General features: G+C 36.5%; 1 protein-coding gene across 6 annotated transcripts in view; it reads right to left on the reverse strand.

Moving 5' to 3' along the window:
- The window catches only part of Kcnq5 (potassium voltage-gated channel subfamily Q member 5), a 535,459-nt gene that overhangs the window by 63,504 nt on the left and 449,996 nt on the right, over positions 1 to 21,959 (reverse strand). For all 6 annotated transcript variants that reach the window (XM_026391338.2, XM_026391337.2, XM_026391336.2 and 3 more), the window contains 3 exons: positions 15,811 to 15,921; positions 9,992 to 10,087; positions 1,930 to 2,024 (listed from right to left, as the gene is read on the reverse strand). In XM_026391338.2, coding sequence (XP_026247123.1) covers positions 1,930 to 2,024; positions 9,992 to 10,087; positions 15,811 to 15,921 — 302 coding nt within the window. The remainder of the gene's footprint in view (positions 1 to 1,929; positions 2,025 to 9,991; positions 10,088 to 15,810; positions 15,922 to 21,959) is intronic.

Here is a 21,959-nt window from a genome sequence, read left to right on the forward strand (position 1 = left end):
AAGGTGAATGAGGACATGGGCTGAGGGGTACAACAGGACAGAGGGGAAGCAGGCACAGATGTCGATCCTTCTCTACCTCCACTCCCATTTTAAACGGAAAATATCAGAGGAAAAGAAAAAAATGAGGAGTAAAATAATAACTGATGCAGCCTGGGTTTTCTAGGCTTCCGAATGACTTTTAATCCCAAACTGCAGTAAGTGGGATAGTCACATATGGCAACAGACCACTCTCTTCTGTTATTTGAGAACCCTTTATCAGTTTTCCTACTAACCTTATTCTTTTATCTTTATCTAGAATCTTTAAGAAGATAAGAAATATAATGTCTATATAATTCCCATTTTTACTCATATTCCAAGGAATAGATGACACAAGAGTTGTGTTCCTTTTTTTTTTTTGAATTTCTATACCAACAGCTTGAAAGGATCTACTATTCAATAAAAGGACTTCAACTAAATTTCAAGATCTAAATGAAGAAAGGAGTCTCATCTGCACATTCACTCAACAGCATCCAGGCTTCTGTCCTTGATAAGGTTCCATCCTTTCTAAAATCCTAAGGCAGTGTGGGAAGGAAGGGTGGGTGGGTGGGGGGGTGTTTCTATGACTATCTCTGTCCTGATGGTTTTAGCTACTGACCTCTAGGATATGTGTTCCATTAGCACTTAGGAACCAGCTTGACAGCTCTTGTCCTTTTCTTTGTGGGTAGGAAAATTGAGGCCCAGAGCAAGACAGGGAAGTCACTTAACAAATCCTGTTAGTTAATGATTGGGTTGATGCACCCTAACACTAAGCATGGTGCTGCCTCCACACAGCAGCCATGCCCAGAGGCAAGTCATGAAGATTTCTGCTGCCTCTCTCCCTTCCCAATCAATAAGAACATGGCCTTTCTGAGTCACAGTGGTGAGCCCCTTGAATCCCATGAAGCCATTGAGACTAAGGTTTTGTTGGGCTATGAAGGTAAATGGCTAGTGCCATAAAACACTAAGCCAGATGAACAATCTACTGCCTTTGGAACAATCTGAAGGACTGACACCTCGGATCAAGCTGAGGGACTCACAGGGAGTCTTTGTCAGGACTTACTTGCTTTGGTGCTTCAGTGAGGGCTTCTTTAATTAGATGGCAATTATGATTTAATATGTGCTCTGTGAGCTGAACTGAAGTTTAGGATTCTAGGACTGAGGACTTTTTAAAATTAAAGATCCTTGTGGTAATCCTTAATTCTGTTCAAATGTCTCAGGTTCTTTCCTTCTTCTAGGTACATGGTAGGGTTATACTTTCCCAAACCTTTGAGTTTTGGCATGACTGGATGATTGGCTCTGGCCAATGAAATAGGAATGGCAGTAATAGTATGACTTTAAAATCTTGAATGTTAGTTCCAAATTTTAATCTGATTGGTCCCATTGCCTCACTTAAAATTTCTAATTCTATTGGACTTCAATTCTCCTCGTTCCTTTGTTTTTTTTTTTTCCTGCTGATATTAGTTTGATCTGTAACTGAAAGCTCACGAACCACCCTGTAAGTGGATCCAGATGAGCAATGACTTTGACAGACTTAAATATGAGGCGATATATTGCTCTCAAGGCACTCCCCTCCTGAAGACAGGTGATGAGTAGAAGATAAGTAATTTACTTTCAGGGACTGTGATGCTCTCCTTTAGGGTTCTGGTGGACTTTATGAGATGAAAAAGCATGAAATAGCAGAAAGAAGTCTATATAAAAGTTTACATTCCTTTAATCTTTAATCCTGGCCTGTGCATGTGAGGAATGATACTGATTCCATACAGTTTTGTGTTTAAGTTGCTAAACAGGTATAAATCTCTTTAAGAGGAATAGAGAATAACAAGCCAAAAATTGACATTCTCTGTGTATAAGGTTTGTTTAACAAACTTGAAAAGACTCAACTAGAGCACCAGCTGTCACATAGATACCTACTTGGTGGGGCTGCAGGTGTGCAAGGCCTTCAAGTGTGGCTTCCAGGTTGCAATGGAAACAGATTTCTCATCAGCTGCATAACTACGCCAAACACACTGCATGTGGCACACGTGGGGACATGAAAAAGAAAAGAAAAAAGAGTAGGAAATAGAATGACATAACAGGCAGAATATTAAGTTATGCACATTAAGAATTATTTATTTGGGACTGGGGTTTTAGCTCCGTGGTACAGAGCTTACCTAGAATGTGTGAGGCACTGGGTTCGAATGTCAGATATATATATATATATATATATATATATATATATATATATATATATATATATATATAATAAAGGTCCATCAACAAACTAAAAAAAGTCTTTTCTTTGTCATATTTATCCCTAATAAATGCCCAAAGGAAGAAGAAGTCTACTTTGGTATTTTCAGCTGATTGCTGCACAGATTCTGCTACATCAAAATAATTTTCAAAACAACTTGCGTCAAAAAGCAAAAATGTCAAAAAGTATATCATAACTCAATTTTTGAATTGGTTAGGAAAAAATACTATATTATCCAAAAACAAAATCAGCAATGAGTAACTCATTCAATACATTCTGATATCCAAGATACTAGTTAGATAAACTACCTGAGCAGAGATATGCATTCTAGGGAGTGATCTTTGAGCAATATTTGAAAAGATAGAGGCAAAGAATTACCAAAATCCACTATGCAACTAGTGAACTAACTAGTAAACTAATGACCTCCAGGGTATGATAATGATTTCATTAGTGAAGTCCCTGAAGATGAACCATAAAGTAGTTCTATTGCTAAAAATGAAAATAGTGATAACCAGAACAGAGTCAAAACAAGATTGGGAGGGATGTATCTCTAGGAATATAAGTGGAAAACACCAAAGGGTTTAATATCATGAACTAAGAATATATTTATATCTCTGTGATGTAAAAACATAAGCTCTGTCTACTTCATGCAATCATTCCTGACATTCATAAAATGAGATATTTTCATATGATCCTTATAATCAAAGTGTGGATTAAAATCCCCATTTTGTAGATGAGAACAAAAGTGCTCAGATAAATGAAGAGATTTATACAAGCTTGGTGGGGTTGAGACAACACCCCCTGTTGCCTGGCTCTTGGTGACAGTCTTCCAGTGGAGATTTTACTAAATGCTTGATCACTGTGGTTGAAAGACCTTCTATTTGAACTGTCCATTTGAGAGACTGCCTGAGCTTACTTTCCCGTGTAGAATTTGGTAAATTTATCCCTTTGCAATGGCCCTGCAAGCATCTCTAATGATCAAATGTTTGCACTAATCTCCTCAGAGAAAAGTTTTTATTATGATTCATTACTCAGAGTATTCTATTTTGTGTGGCAAATTCATTTAAATGGGTCATATCCCTGCTATATAACCATCAGTCATGATTTTGAAACCTACAATGAAGGAAAAAAGTGATCTAATTATATTCCCTTTCCTGAGCAGCATATCATTGAATAAAAGTAAGCTGAATAAAAAGTCAAAAATTGGCGCAACTACTTTGAAAAACTGTCTGGAAGATCTGTTAAAGTTGAACATATACAGTTCCTATGATACAGTTATTCATTCCTAGGTAAATACCTAACAGAAATGTTTATATATATATTCACCAAAAGATATGCACTAATTTCTTCATAAACTAAAGCTGAAAATGCCTTAGATATCTATCAACAGTAGCAAAAGCAGGAAATTCGTGGTATGGTCATGCAATTGAACACTACATGGTAATAGTTTACTCTAACTATGCTCAACAATATGGGTGAACGTCATATGAATAATGCTGAGTGAAAGAAACAAGACAGAAATGAATACTTTAACATTATGTACAAAAACCAGGGAAAACTAATCTATCCTTAGAAGGGAGCCCAGTGGCTACCTTGGTGCAACAGTGACTGAGAAAGGGCACACAGGAGGTCATGCTCTGCTTATCTGAGTGTTGGTGATGCAGGGTGCTGAGTTCTTGTAGGAAATGTGGTCTTTTCCGCATGCACATTATACTTCAGTAAAATGCTCAGGAAATGACATGAAAAATTAGAAAAATATATAGTAGAACCTGAGGGACTTTTTTATGTTTCCAAGAAAGGTTTTTATATTTTCAATCAGGATTCCTTGCCTGAAGCTTCATTCTCATGGCTCATGTTGATTTAACCAATAAATCTATGGAAATTTGTGGTAAGCATCTTGACATCTTACAGACAATAAAGCAATTACTAGCCTATCAACTTGAAATGATAGTTTTTGCAACCACATATACAATTTTTAGGGTGACTAGAATAATCAATGAAAATCCATTGACTTTGTTATTGCAGCTTCTGTAGTGGTGGGGCCTAGAGATCCTCTGATGCTATCAGGATATGGTTGGCTGCTTTAGTTAAATAATTTCTGTAGCAGGTATGATATATAGGTGAGCTCTTGATACCCTAAAAGCAGAGCTCATGTAGAACTACATGTACACAGCAGGGTCTGTGCATTATCTGAAACCAGTGGAAAAAAAAATCCAAAGCAACAATACAACAAAAAATGGGACGAGGCACTATCTGTTAATGTTATAGAGAATTGGGGCCAAAAGAGGCTATGCTGAGAAAATTGAAGACTTTTTTCTTTTCTTTTCTTTCTTTCTTTTTACAATAGAACCTAGCTTCTTGCTCTTTTTAATAAAATTGATCTCAACAGCTAAGCTCTTTTTCCCTTCATTACTGTTCTCCTAAAAATGCCTTGTAAATTAGGAGTACAGAAGGGGCAAGTGGCATCTATTCCAGGGATGATATTAGTCAAGGGTTAAAAAGGCAGAGAGAAGTGTAACTCCATTGCTCTAAGAATTCTTAATAACTATGTCCTGCCCTCCATCTCAGCTGATTGCTTCTAGTAGCTGAAATTCAAGTCCACATTTGCAGGATCCAGTACCTAATGTTCCTACATTTTAAAACCCAAATCACATAGTGGTTGGCAAGAGAAAAACAGCACTTTCCCATGGCTGATTTACATGGTGTATCTACTCCAAAGGATAAGTTAACAAGAAGAAAAGTAAGAACAAAATTTGCTAGTTATCAAGTGAAGGTGGTGCTCTAGGTAGCTAAAAAAGTTTGAACTTTTTTTCTGTGATCAAAAGTACTATGTAATATAATTCAGCTTTGGAAGTATTTAGTTGCTCTATCTGAAGTAGCACACCTATGGCAAGCTTGACCATTTCTGGAAACAGTTCAGAAGGTTTCAGCTGACCATACAAAGATATATTAGTATGGAAGTTATTTTTTTTCTTTTTGGTAATGGGGTTCAACCCCCAGGGGCACTTAACCACTGAGACACACCCCCAGCCCTTTTTTATATATTTTTTTATTTAGAGACAGGATCTTGCTAAATTACTTAGGGCCTCACTAAATTGCTGAGGCTGGCTTTGCACTCACGATCCTCCTGCTTCAGTCTCCTAAGATGCTGGGATTACAGGTATGTACCACCAAGCCTGGCTGTCATTTCTATTTTTAAGAATCCCTTTTCTTTAAAAAAATTTTTTTAGTTGTAGATGAACACAATACCTTTATTATATTTATTTATTTTTATGTGGTGCTGAGGATTGAACCCAGTGCCTCATATGTGCTAGGCAAGTGCTCTACCACTGAGCTACAACCCCAGCCCAAGAATCTCTATTCTGAAGGATTATGCTCATACTATTATTTCTTGATTTTTCAGTTTTAGGCGTCATCAATTAACTTCCTATCATGAAAGATAATAACATGGCCCACTTATATGCCCCCTTCCCCTCCTTTCATCCTTACAACAATTTTAGTTATTAGTGTTTTCATTATTGTAAGCATGTAACTACTCTTCCTAGTTTAGCAATGTAACAGACTATAAATACTCATTCTTTTCTCTATAATTTTTTTTGTTTTTCTTGAGTTATCACTGCCCTATTTTAGTTTATTGATTTGATTTTATGTAACTATGATGAAGACATTCCTGCTGTTTCCTACAGAACTATAAAATTTCTCACGTCAAATGTGTGGTGGAATCTGTCAGTTCTGTTTTTGTGTGTCCTTGAAGATCTTTCTCCTGGATTACTCAGCCTCCTGCTCACTCTGCTATCCAGCCTGCTGTACCTGTTGCCATGGGGGGCTTCCCTTCCTTATCGCTGTAGAGATGGGACTCTTATTCCCTGAATCTCATGTCTCTTCCTCTCTTGGTTCATCTTCTTCTGGAAGGACAGTCCTATCCAGGTAGTTTCTTGGGTAAGGAAAAATAGTAGGTAAGTTTTTGAGATCTTTATGTCTAAAAATGCTTTTGTGCTACTGTTGTTCTCCATGACTGGTTTGGCTGGGGATAGAATTCTAGGTTGGAAGTAATTTTCCTCCATAATTTTGGATGTATTATTCCACTGTCTTCTAATTTTAGAGTTACTAATGAGATAGATATTCAATGCCATGCTGATTCTTGTTCCTGTGGATATGTCCCGCTCAGAAATCATTTAGGATCTTCTTTGTTGGAAGTGTTCTGATATCTCATTATGATAATCTTGGTATGAAGTTTTTGGTTTACTGTACTGGGCATTTTGCATACTCTTTTACGGTGGCCACTTCTGACACCCAGTTCTGGAGAATAATGTAATATTTATCTGGTAAAATCTCCCCTTTTCAGTTTTCCTGTACTCTATTTAAGGTGCCCTCTTGGAGATTTTCACAATCTTATCTTCCCTATTATTTTTCTCTGCTATCATTTTTTTAACATATGGAATTTTTTCCTGATTCTGTTCTTATTTATGGTCAAAGCACTAAAAAAGATGTATAGTCTGTATAAGTGGCTTGAGCTTATGGATTGGCAGCCTTACTTTAGGATAACTTGGTAAAGATCAAGTTATGCCATTAGAGGAAGCCAGTTTATATATATATATATATATATATATATATATATATATATATATATATATATATATATCTTTTAGGACAGTTAGCATCCTCAAAAGCAACATTTTTTTAGTTGACTCCTTTAAGGAAATGAATTCTATCAGCATTGATTTCCCAAACTTTTATTCAATTCCCTTGCTTCTGTTTCTAGGAAAGCGTCTTCGCTGTACCCTGAATTGGTCCATCTTCTACAGAGGCAAAACTCTGACATGGGTTGGGAGAGTCTTTAAATGTTAACCCCAAAGCTCAAAAATGCCTATATGAAGGTGCAAGGTTGTTTTTTCAAAAGAGTAATGGATTTGGATTCAGACAGCAAGAATTTTGGTCCTAGATTTTCCTAGGTTTATCTTGAGGATCAAGTAACATTGTGTATTAGAAGCACTCTGCAAACTAAAAAGCACTTCATGAGTCTTAGGCATTATTAATAAAAGTTGTGACATTTGGGCAGGTATTCAAAACGTTACTGAGAGCTGATTTCTTTTCCCAGACTGCTCCACTTGAAATGAAAAGTTAATTTAAATGAATCATGCAAAGATATTGACACAGCTAAATTTGCTGCAAACTTCTGGGGTTTTAAGCTTTTCCCTAAAACCCTGAAATGCTGGTTAATTTAGTTCTATCACCAACCAAATGACAAAGCAATCTGGGCATCTCACTTGCCCTTATAGGATGAGAGTGGCTCTGGCTTAAAACAAATGAGATTGCTTTGGGTCTTGATGCTTTGTATGTTCAGTAAATCAAGTCAGGTTTATTGGGTAAGAAAATGAATGATCAGCAAATGAGGCTTGCTTTTCAATCTAGTGCATCCTTAAAAATAAATTTCTATAAGATATAATCAAGGCCTAAAGCCCTGAATTCTGTCCAAAAACTACATCAAGGAGAAGCAATGAATTAATAGTCATATTATTCCTACGTATAATAAATAAATAAGTTGCATTTGAATGAGCGAGCAGTTACTTTTTAAATTAGTAAATTCTATTTTGATTTATGAAACTATGATTATATTTTAAAGGTGTTCTTCAACACTTCAAGTACTGTATTTTCTATTAGTTTCTGCTTAAGAACAATATATACTTTGGAAATTTAAGTAAAAAAAATTCATGATTTTGCTCTATTTTTACCTCAATTTTTACAAGTTTAATTGCTGATTGTGATATATGTTATATAACCAAGTTCCATAAAGTAAAATTCTAAGCCTCCAAGCAAATCTGTTCAATCAGCATCTTCCCCACCTTTTATAGGTTACCTGTGCTGCAGGCCTTGCCTTAGTTAGGCTGTGGACATATAAATGCCTTGCTCCAGTGATTTAATGCAGGAAAATAGCAATTTATTTTTAAGTTCATTTGGAAATTGTTTTTGCAAGTTTAGTAGTTGATAATGACAAGTCAGATCAGAAAAGTTCCTGCTTTTTTTCTCCACATCTGTATTATGTAATATGGTATCCAATAGCCACTTAAAGCTATTGAGCACTTGAGAAGTATCTAGTACTACAAAGGAATGGATTTTTTATTTTAATTAATTTATATTTAAGCAGCTACATGGAGTATGTGGTTATTGTATTGGGCAGAATAGCCCTATAGCATCACAATTGATATATGCAGAGAAATTCCTACAACAGCTCACTTGCTAACAGAACAGTTGATATTCTAAGAGGTTTTAAGATGTAAGAGGTAAGATGTGTTATTGGCTCCTTACAAGGACAGGGTTTGGTGCCCAGATGGAAGCAAGAAACCTATCAAATAACCTTTCACTCACAGGTTGGAAACATTTTTTCTAGAGGGAAGGAATATTAAAGAGAAGAATATGTAAAGAGAAGATTTTATTAGAAGTGTGGCTAAGTGCTAAAGGATGAAAGGCTTGGAGTTGGGGGCTGGGTGTTTTGTGTGTGGCCTCCTTGCATTCTGCTGATCTTTGTTTGGCATCAGCTCATACATTTTTAGTATTTAGGGGATCTTTTCCTTTAAGAAAATTAAGTTTTCTTTCTCTTTTGTGCTCTTTTAAAGCTGGAAATTTAAAAAAGTAGACACTCTCAGTGGTTTGTATTAGAAGTCACGTGGAAAGATCCATTTTTTTTTTGAGTCAATAGTTGCAGAATAGGCCGATTTAACAATTAATGTTCTTATTTAGCCATTAGACACGAACAGACCTCTTTCATGGTATAACCGATGTTCTCTCCTCCCTCCTTTCCCTAGCTCCTCCTGTACTGGAGGTACTGCAAGGCTAAGGGTTCAAGTGGTTGCTTCCTATTACATGAAGACAAGCCTCCAAGTACCTGGGACTGCCATCCCAAACACGTCCAGTTTACAAGTTCTGGAGCTTAAGTCCCTGGCAGAATGGGGAAAAAACTTTAGATTGTAGAATTATCTTACCTATAATTAAGTACCAACTTCACATTATGAGTCTAGCAAAAAATATATTTTGTGATTCTTAACCTGATTCTAGGATGGTTCCACACCCAAAAGATATGGAGAGCAAAAGGATAGCTCATTTCTTTTAATGCTAAAGCAAATTCTGAGTTATCGTAAAGAAAACGAAATGCTTAATAACATCAATATATGATGAGCTCGCCTCAAGTAATATGCTTATTATTTCATATCCTCCATCATGGATGTAACTCATAATCCCACCAGCTCTTAAAATAAGATAACTCTTTCAAGGGATTGCCCTAGACAATATTAAAAGCAATTTCACGGGCACTATACTTTGACACTCTAAACACATCTGTTGTTCTTCAGCCAGGGCATACATCTGGCTGGAGGAAGCTAACTGTCACGCAGGGAGCAAGGCCATGTTCTGTTTCATTACTTAATGATCAGTTATGTTTCACCAATCATTCATAAGACACATTAGGTCCTTCCAGGAGAAACCAAACTGCTCATTTCTACATGGTCTTGCTGGTAAGGTTAATTAGTCTGGATAATGCTTAGATCATTTGCTGAAAAATATATATTTCTGTTGGGAGAGAGGAAATACCTGCCCAAACCCAAGACTGTTCATTAAGTCCTGACTTTATTTTTTAAAAGCAGACAAAATAGTAGCTCTACAAAACAAAGAAGCACAGAGATTTGAAAATGACCCATCCAGCACTGATGGAGACAGATGTTGTGGTCTACCTATTGAATTGCCATTTACCTGAATGAGGTTGGCAGCTGGGTTCCTTCTTTTCTCGAAGTGTTTCTGGCGGTGCTGTTCCTGTACTTTTAATGCAAAACCTGAGCCAAGAATGCCCTGGAACAAAATATAAAAATAGCACTTTTAAAAACAAATTTCAAAAGTACTGTTAAATAATACAAGTATTTAAAAAACTGCTAAAATGAGTCTGAGAAGACAAACAGTGTGTAACCTGTCCAGAATAAACACGTTACTTACTAAAACAAACACTATTTATCTCTATTATAATAGCGTCAGCTAATTGCTAGTTGTTAGGCAACATTGTCAAGAGATATAACAACTTCTGTTCTTTAGCAAATCAACTAGAGTTTGCCTTTTTCTTGTCTTTGCTGATATAGTAATAGGCATTATAAACACAAATATAATTTGCTATTAAATTTTTTTTGTGTGTGTGGCCTTCTCTGTGACATCTCTTTGTGTCTAAATTGGAGTGAGTGGTCTTATCTAGTGATAGCATTTTGAGGACATGAATTCTGGATTTTGACTTTGAGAGAATTAAAATCTTACTGCTGTGGATATGGGAGGACTTTATCCGTTTGACAAAACTCTGAAGTTATATATTCTTGATCCATGAAATGGGGGAGGGCGTGTTTCAAGTCTGTCCTAGTTATAATCCTTCACGATGCTATAATTTTACAAATAAAGTAAAAGAGAGTGGAAAATTATCCAGATGAGACAAATAGGCACTCAGTTTTGAAGAAAGAGGTTTTCCATTTTGCCTGTCTATACGATACAGATAGGAGCATGGGTCATTGCAAAGCATACTCCTATCTTCCTGTTTTCATCTCACACTATTAGCATTCCTTACCTTTTGGTTTTAGCTCACCTATTCAGATTTTGGGGTTAGTAAGATTAGTTAGTATGTTTATGCTAGTTTTTGGCTAGTTTTCTTTCTGTCTGCTTATCATCTTGATCTGCCAAAATCCTGGTTCTTTGATGTTCTCCTCTCCTTTCAGTTTGCTTTGGTCTAACATTTGTGAAATCAGGATGCTTTTCGTCTCAGCCTTGCATTGGCTTTCAGAGACTGCTACATTCAGTCTCTGGGCTTTGTCTATACTCTCGACTTTATTGGTATGAGACTTGGAACTCCACTGCTTTCAAGTTTGTGGATTTTATTTGCTAGCTATAAATTATTAGCTTTTTATTAAACTTCAAGGAGTCTAACCCTTAGGTTAGAGATGGACATCTTAGAAACACTAGGTCATTATTTGCCATAGGTAAGGAATGGTTGCTTTCCTTTTCTCTATGTTTTTTTAAGTAGTTCAAGGATGATACAGGCTGTCTGGAGAGGTGGTGGGTTTATTTCATCTCTTGGAGGTGTTAGTTAAGTTTTGACTGGGTGACAGTTTGGCTAAGATATTTTTGGGCTCTAGATAGCTTTTAACCTTCCTCTTATCTTGAGATTCCACAATTCTGAGTACATCTGTGACAATAACCAGACAATCAGTAATGCAATCATGTTTAAAATACACAATTATAAAATAATACTATTTGCTACTAATGAGCAATGACCTACTCCATTACTAATTAGATAAATGACTGTCCCATGTAATGAGCAATGACATCATAGGTTCTGCTTTCCATCTCTTTTTTTCAGTGCATGCCTCATGCTGTCTAAGATTTCCATCTCATACAGGTTGTGATTATACAAACTAAGCTTTAGAATAACTTGGTTTCTGTGATCTGGTTTGCAGATTTAAACAATATTTACCTCCACTTGGAGGTTATACAAATGGCTTTCCATTTCCAAATCCAGATCAACTCTAGTCATTTGTAATTCCTAATTTTTTGTTATGTAAAGTTATTTAGGAAAAATTGATTTATTTTCCTTCTAATGTTACTCTCCATGCAGTATAAACATATAAGAGAATATAAAACCTCAAAATTTATAGCACTTATTTATAATATGTATTAGATGTATGTACATTATATATATATATATATATATATATATATATATATATATTGTATATAACCAATTCTTATGGAATATAAGATTTTGTAGAAGTTGAATTAACAGCCATAACTGCCAGTTTTGAGCACTTGTGTAGTTATGAGTTTAGAAAATGAAGCCAGGCCTTATATGGCACAACTTAAGTATCTACCAAACAGACTAAAATTTGCTGAAAGTCATGTTGGCTTTGCTTAGAAACCTATATTAGTAGGTGGCAACTGTTTGCTACATATCTCTTGCGTCAGATTGTACATTACAGCAGTTATTAAACCAGGTCTGCTCACTGTCTCACTGTGGCTCCATTCCAACTTTCTTCCACCTCTCTCTAAGTATACAGCTCAGTGCACCTAAATAGAAGTCTGCTAAGTAAAGTCTGTTATGATACACACACACACACACACACACACACACACACACACATACAACATGGCTTAATCTTTCAACATATGTGCTATCCCTTCAAATACTGACACCAATAATACAGATTCTTAGAAACTGAGTTTTGTTTTCATTCATTTTCTAGGAAAACAAGGCTTAATTTTTTAGGTTTTAAGTTTTAGTACTAGTCTGAGTAGTGCTACATAAATACTAAGTAGAAAAAATGTTTTGCTAAACATTTTAAATATTTATCCCTCCTTATCTTCCAGCTTAAATGAGCCTAATTTGTATCCCACACTTGGAAAACAACCTCTGCCAAAAGACTTTTTAACAGTTGTTAATATTTTACTATATATAATAATTATATTTGTTAATATTGTTAATGATTATAGAGGTTAATATTTATTTTTTGAAAGGTTAATGTCCTGAGTCAAACAGAACTAGTCCTTGCACCGAACCTATTAGCTGAATGTCTCAAGCAATTCAATCTGCAAAAATTTCTTCATCAGTAAAAAGATACCTGTAGCAGGAGTATTAGTGGGAGGGAGGGAGGGAGTACCCCAAAAAGGAGAGAGACCTGCTCATCAGGGTGATGCCAGGATGCAGGGGCTGTCTCTGTGAGCTTTTTAGTCTAGGCATAGAGAGGGCCTCAGAAGAAGTCACACAGGATGACACTCCTTCAGCATTGAAGGTAAGATGGGGACACCCTGATCTTCAAGTTTACTGGGTGGGAAAAGCCTGAAACTGGAGTGATCACAATCCATCTCTAACTTTCTCAGCAAAATGCCAATGTGTCCTCCTAAATTTCCATCAGACAACACTGTTGGCTGGCAGGTGCACATAACAAAATGATAACTCAGCACCTCCTGCCAGGTTGCAGTAAAAGATCCATAACAGAGACAACTTTTCTTGGCGTTGTTAAGAAATGTTCTGTTCTGTGTGAGCAAATTCTTCAGGTTTCCTGTGTTACTTTAATTTGCATATAAAATTGTCATCATTTTACCAGAAACATTCCCAGGAATGGCTAGTCTCTGACCTTTAACCTAAGAGCAACACAGCTTAAACTCCCTGCCACAGTGGGCACGAGGCATTTCACTTTGCTGGAGGCAGCCAGCTTCCAGGGGCAGGTTGACCCTAACACTACTTGGCCCCAGGTCTTCACACACTTTGAACACTTAGGTCTGCTCACTTCTTACAGATATTTTTTTCCTTCCTTTGCTGTTAACCTTTCACCATTTCTCCCCATTGTAGCGTTTGTTCTATCACTTTTCCTCTATATTTGTTGTTTTTAATCCTTAAAGAATCGTGAAACTATATGGGTCATTTTATAGAATGATGAAGAAGACTGGGTTATGAGTTAGGTCTCAAGTGGCTTTGCTACAAGACAGCAGATACACCCCTGTCTATTTAATTACATCTGCTATCTAGGTTAGCTAAGGGGAACTATAAACACAAAAGAAGCAGATATTTGGGGCCATTATTTTAGGAACAAAAATCACAAACTGTGTTTCACTATTCTTAAGTTATTTTCCTGCAGGAATCTAATTGTTCAGCGAGTCTCTGCCCTGTTCTGGATTGTTCAGACTGCCAGAGGAGTTGGCTTTGGATAAGTGAAAATTTTTTTTTTAAATTCTCTTTGATGTCATCATCTTGTAGGAAACATGTCTTTTTATATTCATGAAGTAAAGGGAAGTAGCATTTAAGTTTTCTTTATAACAAGCCCTTGACTTACATTATCATATTGGTTGTTTTTTCCCCCTTTTTTAAAAAAATGTTTTATTTGTTCTTTTTAGTTACACATGACAGTAGAATTTTGACATCATACATACATACATGGAGTATAACTTCCCATTTTTTGTGATTGTACATGGTGTGGAGTTACACTGGTGGTGTATTCAAATACGAACATAGGAAAGTTATAGCTGATTCATTCTACTATCTCATAGTGGTTGTTCTTCACAAAATTTCTCTGGGTTCAATAATTCTTCCTCCATTGTATCCATGCAGAAACATATTCAAAGTCACTCCTTGAACTGAATTATGTTCCCCCTAAGTTGATATGTTGGAGTCTTAGTTTCTAAACCTCAGAATATCACCTTATTTGAAGATAGGGACCTTCCTGAGGTAATCAAGTTAAAATAAGGTCATTCAAGTGGTCCCTAATCCAACATGACTGATTATAAGAAGAAGAAATTTAGACATGGGAGACATAAAGACACAGGAAGAAGATGTCGTCCTCAAGCCAAGGACAGGGTCCTGAAACAGATGCTTCTCTCATGGCTTTCAGAAGGGACTAATCCTTCCAATACCTTGATTTTAGGTTTCTATCCTCCAAGAACTGTGAGACAATACATTTCTATTATTTAAGACAACCAGTCTGTGGAAGCTTGTTATAGCAGCTGTAGCAAACCAATAGAGTCATAAAGTATGTGACAAATAATTCAAACTCAGGTCTAATGCCCAAGCATGTGCACAGTGTTTTAAATCTCTTTTCTGTGAGTTTGAGTGTTCTGAGGAAGAACCAGCTGGTCAATATGGAGCTGGGCATTGGCTGTCAGAAGGACCAAGAATGCCCTTTGCATTTATTAACAGGAAAGGGAGGATCCCCATAAAATACACGGTGGAGCTGGAAAGATCCCTCTGACCCACTCCCTTGGCTTTCTTTGGAGGGTGGCTCTCAAGTTTCTCCTTGGCAGAGACTGTGCCATGGCATTTGTGTGTGTCTGGAGGACACGGCTATGTTCTTCAGGTACACCTGTGACTACCACCTCAACACTCCATTATGCTGACTGCCTCCCCCACCTCCCAGGCAGAGGGGACAAAAGTTAGAGCTTGGAAACAGAAACTATAATATTTCCTTCAACTGCCAGCAGAGAAACCAGAGGATAAAATGATCAGAAAAATAAACTTCATTCATTAAGTAGAGAATAATCAGAAACTTGTGGGAAGAAAAATGTGTTCTTCATTCTGATAAGATGCAGAAACAGCTCAATGACAGTGACACAAAGAATAAATCACTGGACACATTTAAAACCCTTTGAGATCATATGTTTTTCATTCAAATGAATCTCCACTTGTGCATAGCCGTCTCTTTAGTAGCACATGTTATAAAACCAAATCAAAACAATCAGTTTAAAATGAAGACATCTTTAAATCTTCACAAATATTTAAAATGTTTCGGGGGCATGCTGATTGAAAAGGTGATGCCATCTGAATTATTATTTGATCCTAAAGACCTAGCTGGTATTAATGTCTAAGTGCTTCTGAGGGAAGACCATATTTTATAAATTATCCACCTAGATATATTTAGAAAAGTCAACATTATATTAGAAAAATTAAATTTGTCAGTGACATAGATATGTTCCCAAGCATACCAATGTGTGAAAGCTGACTCCACTAAACCTCTAAGACCTAATTGAAACTGCTTTATTGATGCAAAGATACTCACGGCAGGAAGTGCAAAGAAAGAAATGCCAAGGAGTGCAAAGCCCGCGGAAAGCAATCTTCCCAGCCAAGTTAGGGGAGTTTTGTCTCCATAGCCAATAGTGGTCAATGTAATCTAAAAACAAAATAAACAGAACTTTCAGCTTAAGTACTTGAGAGGGAAGTTAGGACCCATGAACAGGAGACAAAGCAACATTTCCACTAAATCATTACTCAACAAGTCTTGTTGGCGCATTTTATTACTGTGCTTTAATTTTCCATGACGCATAACAGAACTTTGCTTTGTTTAAGGAAAGGAATAACCTACATAGTTGTTCCTCCTGTATAACAGTTTTCCATCTTTTCCAAGTGTATTCAGGGAAAGGTTATTTAAGTCAGCAGATAATCATCAGTGATACAGAAATGATAGCACTGCAGATTTAGGACTGGATCGGAACCCCAAACAATAATTTATGTTAATTAAGGCTGTCCATCCATTACCTTGGCAGGCACTTCCTGAAGGCTTGGTGTGTGCAAGGTACATGTCATGATTTGTAGTGGAACAAATATGAGAGGTACACAGTTCTTGGCCTAAGATATGAAGGGAGGTGTGTGTCACACACAAATAATTAAAACACAAAAATAGGGCAAAGCAGGGATGGTGATGGAGGCTCAAATAAACTGCTGTGGGATTTTAAGAACAATTGATTGTTACCAGCGTGGAGGTTAAATAGGTTTTACTGGGGAGATGTCGATCATAGCTAAGTTTTGAAGGAGGGGTAATATTTTGAAAGACAGAAATGATCAAGAGTGGCCTCTGGGGAGAGGCCAGTGGCACAGTGGTGAGAACATACAGGACATTCTGAAAAGTATAAGTGGTTCTCTGGGCTCGGGCATGGTGGATTTGAAAAGGGTTAGTGACTTCCTCAGTTTCTTCCATTACTGTTTTATAGTTTTCAGTGTACAGGTCTTTCACCTTCTTATTCAAAAATTCCAAGTTTTTATTTCATTTTTTTTGGTGGCTATTGCAAAAATGGGATCATTCTCCTGATTTCTTTTTCAGAAAGTTTAGAAAGTCAGAAACATATAGAAGCTAACAATAGAAGGACTGTGGGGTGTGTTTATTTTGTATCCTGCAACTTGACTGAATTTTTCATTGCAACAGGTTGTGTGTGTGTGTGTGTGTGTGTGTGTGTGTGTGTGTGTGTAATCTTTAGAGTTTTTTCCTATGTATAAGTCTATGTACTCCGTAAACAGTAGTAATTGCACTTTTTCCTTTCCTGTTTGGATGGCTTTTATTTCTTTCTCTTACCCAACTGCAAGGACTTCCAGTGCTATAATAAATAGAAGTGGCAGGAGTGGGGTATCCTTGCTCTGTTTTGGATCTTAAAGGAAAGACTTTCAAATTTTCACTGCTGAATATAATGTAAGCTGTGGACTGTCATGTTTGATCTTTATTATATCAAGTTACCTTTCTTCTTTACCTAATTTATTGAGAGTTTTTATCATGAAATGATACTGATTTTTTCAAAGGCTTTTTCTGCATCAAATGAGATGATGTGAAATAAACTAGGCACAAAAAAACAAATACCACATGGTCTCACTTAAATGTGGAATCTATAACAATTGAACTTAGAAGCAGAGAGTAGAATGGTAGTTACCAGAGGTGTGAGTTGGGGAGAATGGAATGTGGCTTTTTTTTTTTTTTAAAGAATGATTGCACAATGTTGTGAATATGGCTAATTACAGTGCACAGGATATTTCAAAATTGCTGAGAGTAAATATCGAAATTCTCACCAAAAATGATTTGAGGTGTTTGAGGTGGTAGATACATGAATTAGCTTGATTATTATATATTATATTCATAAATCATAACATCCCTTGTACCTCATAAATATGTACAATAATAATCCACCAACATATAACAAAAACAAAGAGTATTAGTAGAACAGGGGGTTAAATAGATTTGCTCAAGATTTCTTTTTATTTTGGGTTACCATTCTGGGGATCAAATCCAGGACCTCATACATGCTAACCAAGGTCTTCCACTAAGCCACATCCTCAGCCCCAGGAAGTGTCTTCGAAAATGATAATCAAAGCGTGTCTCTCTCATAGTCAATCAGCTCCAGGGGCCCCTATAGCCCTAGAACAAAGTCCCAGCTCCTCTCCAAGGCCTTCAGGGTTTTGCATGATTGGGCCTCTTCCCACTTCTCAGGCATCTTCTTCTATCACTCTCCATCTCATACTGCATCCATTAAGCCTGCCCTGATGCTCATCAGCACACTGATCCTTTGTTTGCCTCTGGGTCTTTGCACGTGCTATTTTCTTTGTGGATTTCTTTTACTCCCAGGTCTCCATTCAGGTAGCTGCTCTACTGTCAGCTCCACAGAAAGACCAACTCTGATTAATGGGTACAGGGGTACAGTTGAATAAGAGGACTAACTTCTAATGTTTTATAGCACAGGAGAATAACTAGAGCTTTCAATAATCAATAAAATATTTTAAAATATTAGAAAGGATTTAGTATGTTTCCAACACAAAAAAATGATAAGTGTCCATAACAACAGAAACGGCAATTAACCTGCTTTGATTATCATACATTGAGGGTGTGTATGTATGTGCATTTGCTATATGTCAATTAAAAATAAAAACAAATCTAAAAATGACTATCCCTGATCACCTTATTTAAGATTTTTCCCTGCCAATTGTTCCCTAAATCTTTACTCTGTTCATTTTTTAAAGATTTTTTTCTTTTTAAAATTAGTTAATTTATTTTAATTAGGTATATATGACAGCAGAATGCATTTTGATTCATTATACACAATTGCAACACAACTTTACAATTCTAGGGTTGCACATGATGTAGCTTCGTGCCACATGTGCAGTCATACATGTACCTAGGGTAATGATGTCCATCTCATTCCACCATCTTTCCTGCCACCATGCACCCTCTCTACTTTCCATTCTCTTTGCATTCAAAGTTCCTCCATTTTTCCTGTGTCTGCCCCCTCCCTGTTATGGACCAGCATCCATTTATCAGTGAGAACATTTGGCCTTTGGTTTTTTGGGATTGGCTTACTTCGCTTAGCATGATATTCTCCAACTCCATCCATTTACTGGCAAATGCCATAATTTAATTTTCTTTTAATGCTGAGTAATATGCCATTGTGTATATACACCACAGTTTCTTTATCCATTCATCTATTGAAGGGCATCTAAGTTTCTTCCACAGTTTAGCTACTGTGAATAATGCTGCTATAAACATTGATGTGGCTGCATTACTATAGTATGCTGATTTTAAGTCCCTTTGGTATAGACTGAGGAGTGGGATAGCTGGATCAAATGGTGGTTCAATTCCAAGTTTCTGAGGAATCTCCATACTACTTTCCAGATTTGTTGCACCAATTTGCAGTCCTACCAGCAATGTATGAGTGTAATGTTTACCCCACATCCTCACCAACATTTATTGTTCTGTATTTTTTTAAATATTTATTTTTTAGAAGTAGTTGGACACAATACCTTAATTTTGTTTATTTATTTTTATGTGGTGCTGAGGATCGAACCCAGGGCCTCGCACGTGCTAGACAATCGCTCTACCGCTGAGCCACAATCCCAGCCCTGTTCTGTATTCTTAATAGCTCCCATTCTGCCTGGCTTGAGATGAAATTTTAGAGTAGTTTTGATTTGCATTTCTCTAATTACTAGAGATGTTGAACATTTTTTAATGTATGTGTTGATCAAATTTTCATCTTAGTCCATTTATTGATTGGGTTTTTTTTTTTTGGTGTTAAGTTTTTTGAGTTCTTTATATATCCTGGAGATTAGTGCTCTATCTGATGTGTGTGTGTGGCAAAAATTTGCTCCTAAACATGTAGGTTCTCTGTTCACCTCATTGATTGTTTCTTTTGCTGAGAAGAAGCTTTTTAGTTTGAGTCCATCCCATCTATTAATTCTTGATTTTATTTCTTGAGCTTTAGGCGTCTTGTACTCTGTTCATTCTTATTTATAGATGATATCAATATCTTAAATAGTATATATTGATTAAATTTACTTGTTCACTAGTTTCCCTGCTAGAATGTAAAAATCACGTAGGCTGTGGCTGTGTCTTGCTTACTGCTGAATCCAAGCACTGTGACTGGTATACAGTAGTAGTCACTCAATAGATATGCACTGAATGAATTAAAAAACCCTTAGGCGGTGGGTTAAGAATTCTGTTTCCTGTTTTAAAGCAAGGAAATACTTATGAAAGGTTTCTAAGGCAGTGTACATTGAAATTGTATTGGTTTTAGAAATTGAAATTTTAGCAGAAAATGTTTAGAATGGATTGGAGCAGGGAGAAATGAGAGGTGGAGAAACCAGTTAAGAGATTGTATGTAAATGAAAAGTAGAGAGAAATGTTTAGGAAGTTCAATAGAAATACGTTTACTGTATGCCTGGGGTAAAGGGAAAGACTAAAAAATGACTTTAATAGTTCAAGTGGCAAGATGTTTGTGGCATAAATAAAAATACAACAATGAAAAAGAGGTTTTAGAGTAAAGGTGAAGAGTTTGTTTTTGCAAATAATGGTTTTTTAAATGTCAGTGTGACGGATGTAGTCAAGTCTAGCAGGAATTTGAGAATGAGAGTTTGATTTTGAGAAAGATTGGGTTTGGCATGATATTTGGGTTTTGAAATCTGGCACAGAATGATCCTTGAAGCTTTGCACATAAATGACATTACAAAGTAAGAAAAGAAAAAGTTCAAGGACACCATAGGAAAGAGATATTTATGGGATGGAAAAGAAAGAAAAATATGGTTCTTCAATAATAGGAAACAATTTAAAAAGCCCATATCAATGAAACCCTACTGGAGAAGAGAGGGACTGTCACAAAGTATCAGGAAATTCCTGATGTTGCAGAGTAATAGGGAATCAGGAGAATGAAGACTGAGAAAAAGTACCAACATCTTGGGGATACAGTTGTGAAGGAGCCCTGAGAGTGACTGCTCATGTCATGCCATCTCACCCGGGTTTTGAAGGGGAGGGTAGGTACCATTCTGAGAGACAGAAATGATAAAAGGAGATAGACTCCAGGACATGACCTTGCAGAAGCATTCAGCTGAGCAGGAAATCCTTCCTAGGAGAACTTTTTTCTCTTCACTTCCATGATTTTTTCCTGTGTTTCTGGTAGCTCATCTTCTGTGGCTCCCTCCTACTCCTTTCCATCTTTGGGCCATTGGATTTCTAAGATTTGACTTTAAGTCTTTTAAAAATTATTCTTCTTGGACTTTCTTTTTTCTTGCTTTCTCTCTCTCTCTCTCTCTCTCTCTCTCTCTCTCTTCCCAGGTGATCTTAAATGTTCTTATGGATTTAGGTACCATTTTTATGCTGAACCCACCAGATTTATATTTTTAAGCCAAGCCACTCTTCTGAGTTTTAAATTCACATATCTGTTGATATTTCTATTTGGATATCACAGAGTCATTAAACCGAACTCCTATTTTCTTCCAGTCTGTGAATTCCCAAATGTTTCCCCTTTCATCTTAATCAAGAGTACTACCATCCATCCAGTGGCTCATGTCAGAAGCCTCACAAGCATCCTTCTTACTCCTTTTTCTGGATGCCCCTCCTCACTGAAATAATCAGCAAGTCCTGTTGTTTGTTTGTATTTATTTCAGTTATTACAAATTCATTCCCTTCTCTCTGTCTCCACTGCCACCCTGGTAGGCCAGAATGTTACAGTATCTGCTCTCTCTGTTTTTATTCTTGTCTTCCTCTATTTCCTTCTTTATATACTTGCAAGAAGTACCATTTTCTTATTCTCCTCAAAAAAATCTTTCAATGGTAATCTGTTGAATTAAGAAGAAATTCATCCTGGAAAGGGGCTGTAAGGGCGAGAGGGCATCAAATTCAAGTTGACAAGTGGCCTCTGGAGTGGAAGAGTTCATCTGTGGTCAGAGAGATAGAATTTGTCAAGTTAATCATATGTCACCAGAAGTGTCAGTATGGGACCCTTGATTTCTTTAAGAATGTCAAAAAAAGGGACAATTTTATTATAGATTTCTAATTTTAAATATGTGGGAAAGATTTTAATCTACTAAGTCTACTGTACCTTTTCTTTAAAATATTTTTTATAACAGCTTATTAATAATAATCTACTGAAGGTGAAATTTCATGTTTTGATTACAGCAAAAATG

The sequence above is a fragment of the Urocitellus parryii genome, chromosome 8 (assembly GCF_045843805.1).
Source record: "Urocitellus parryii isolate mUroPar1 chromosome 8, mUroPar1.hap1, whole genome shotgun sequence".
NCBI classification, from domain to species: domain Eukaryota; kingdom Metazoa; phylum Chordata; class Mammalia; order Rodentia; family Sciuridae; genus Urocitellus; species Urocitellus parryii.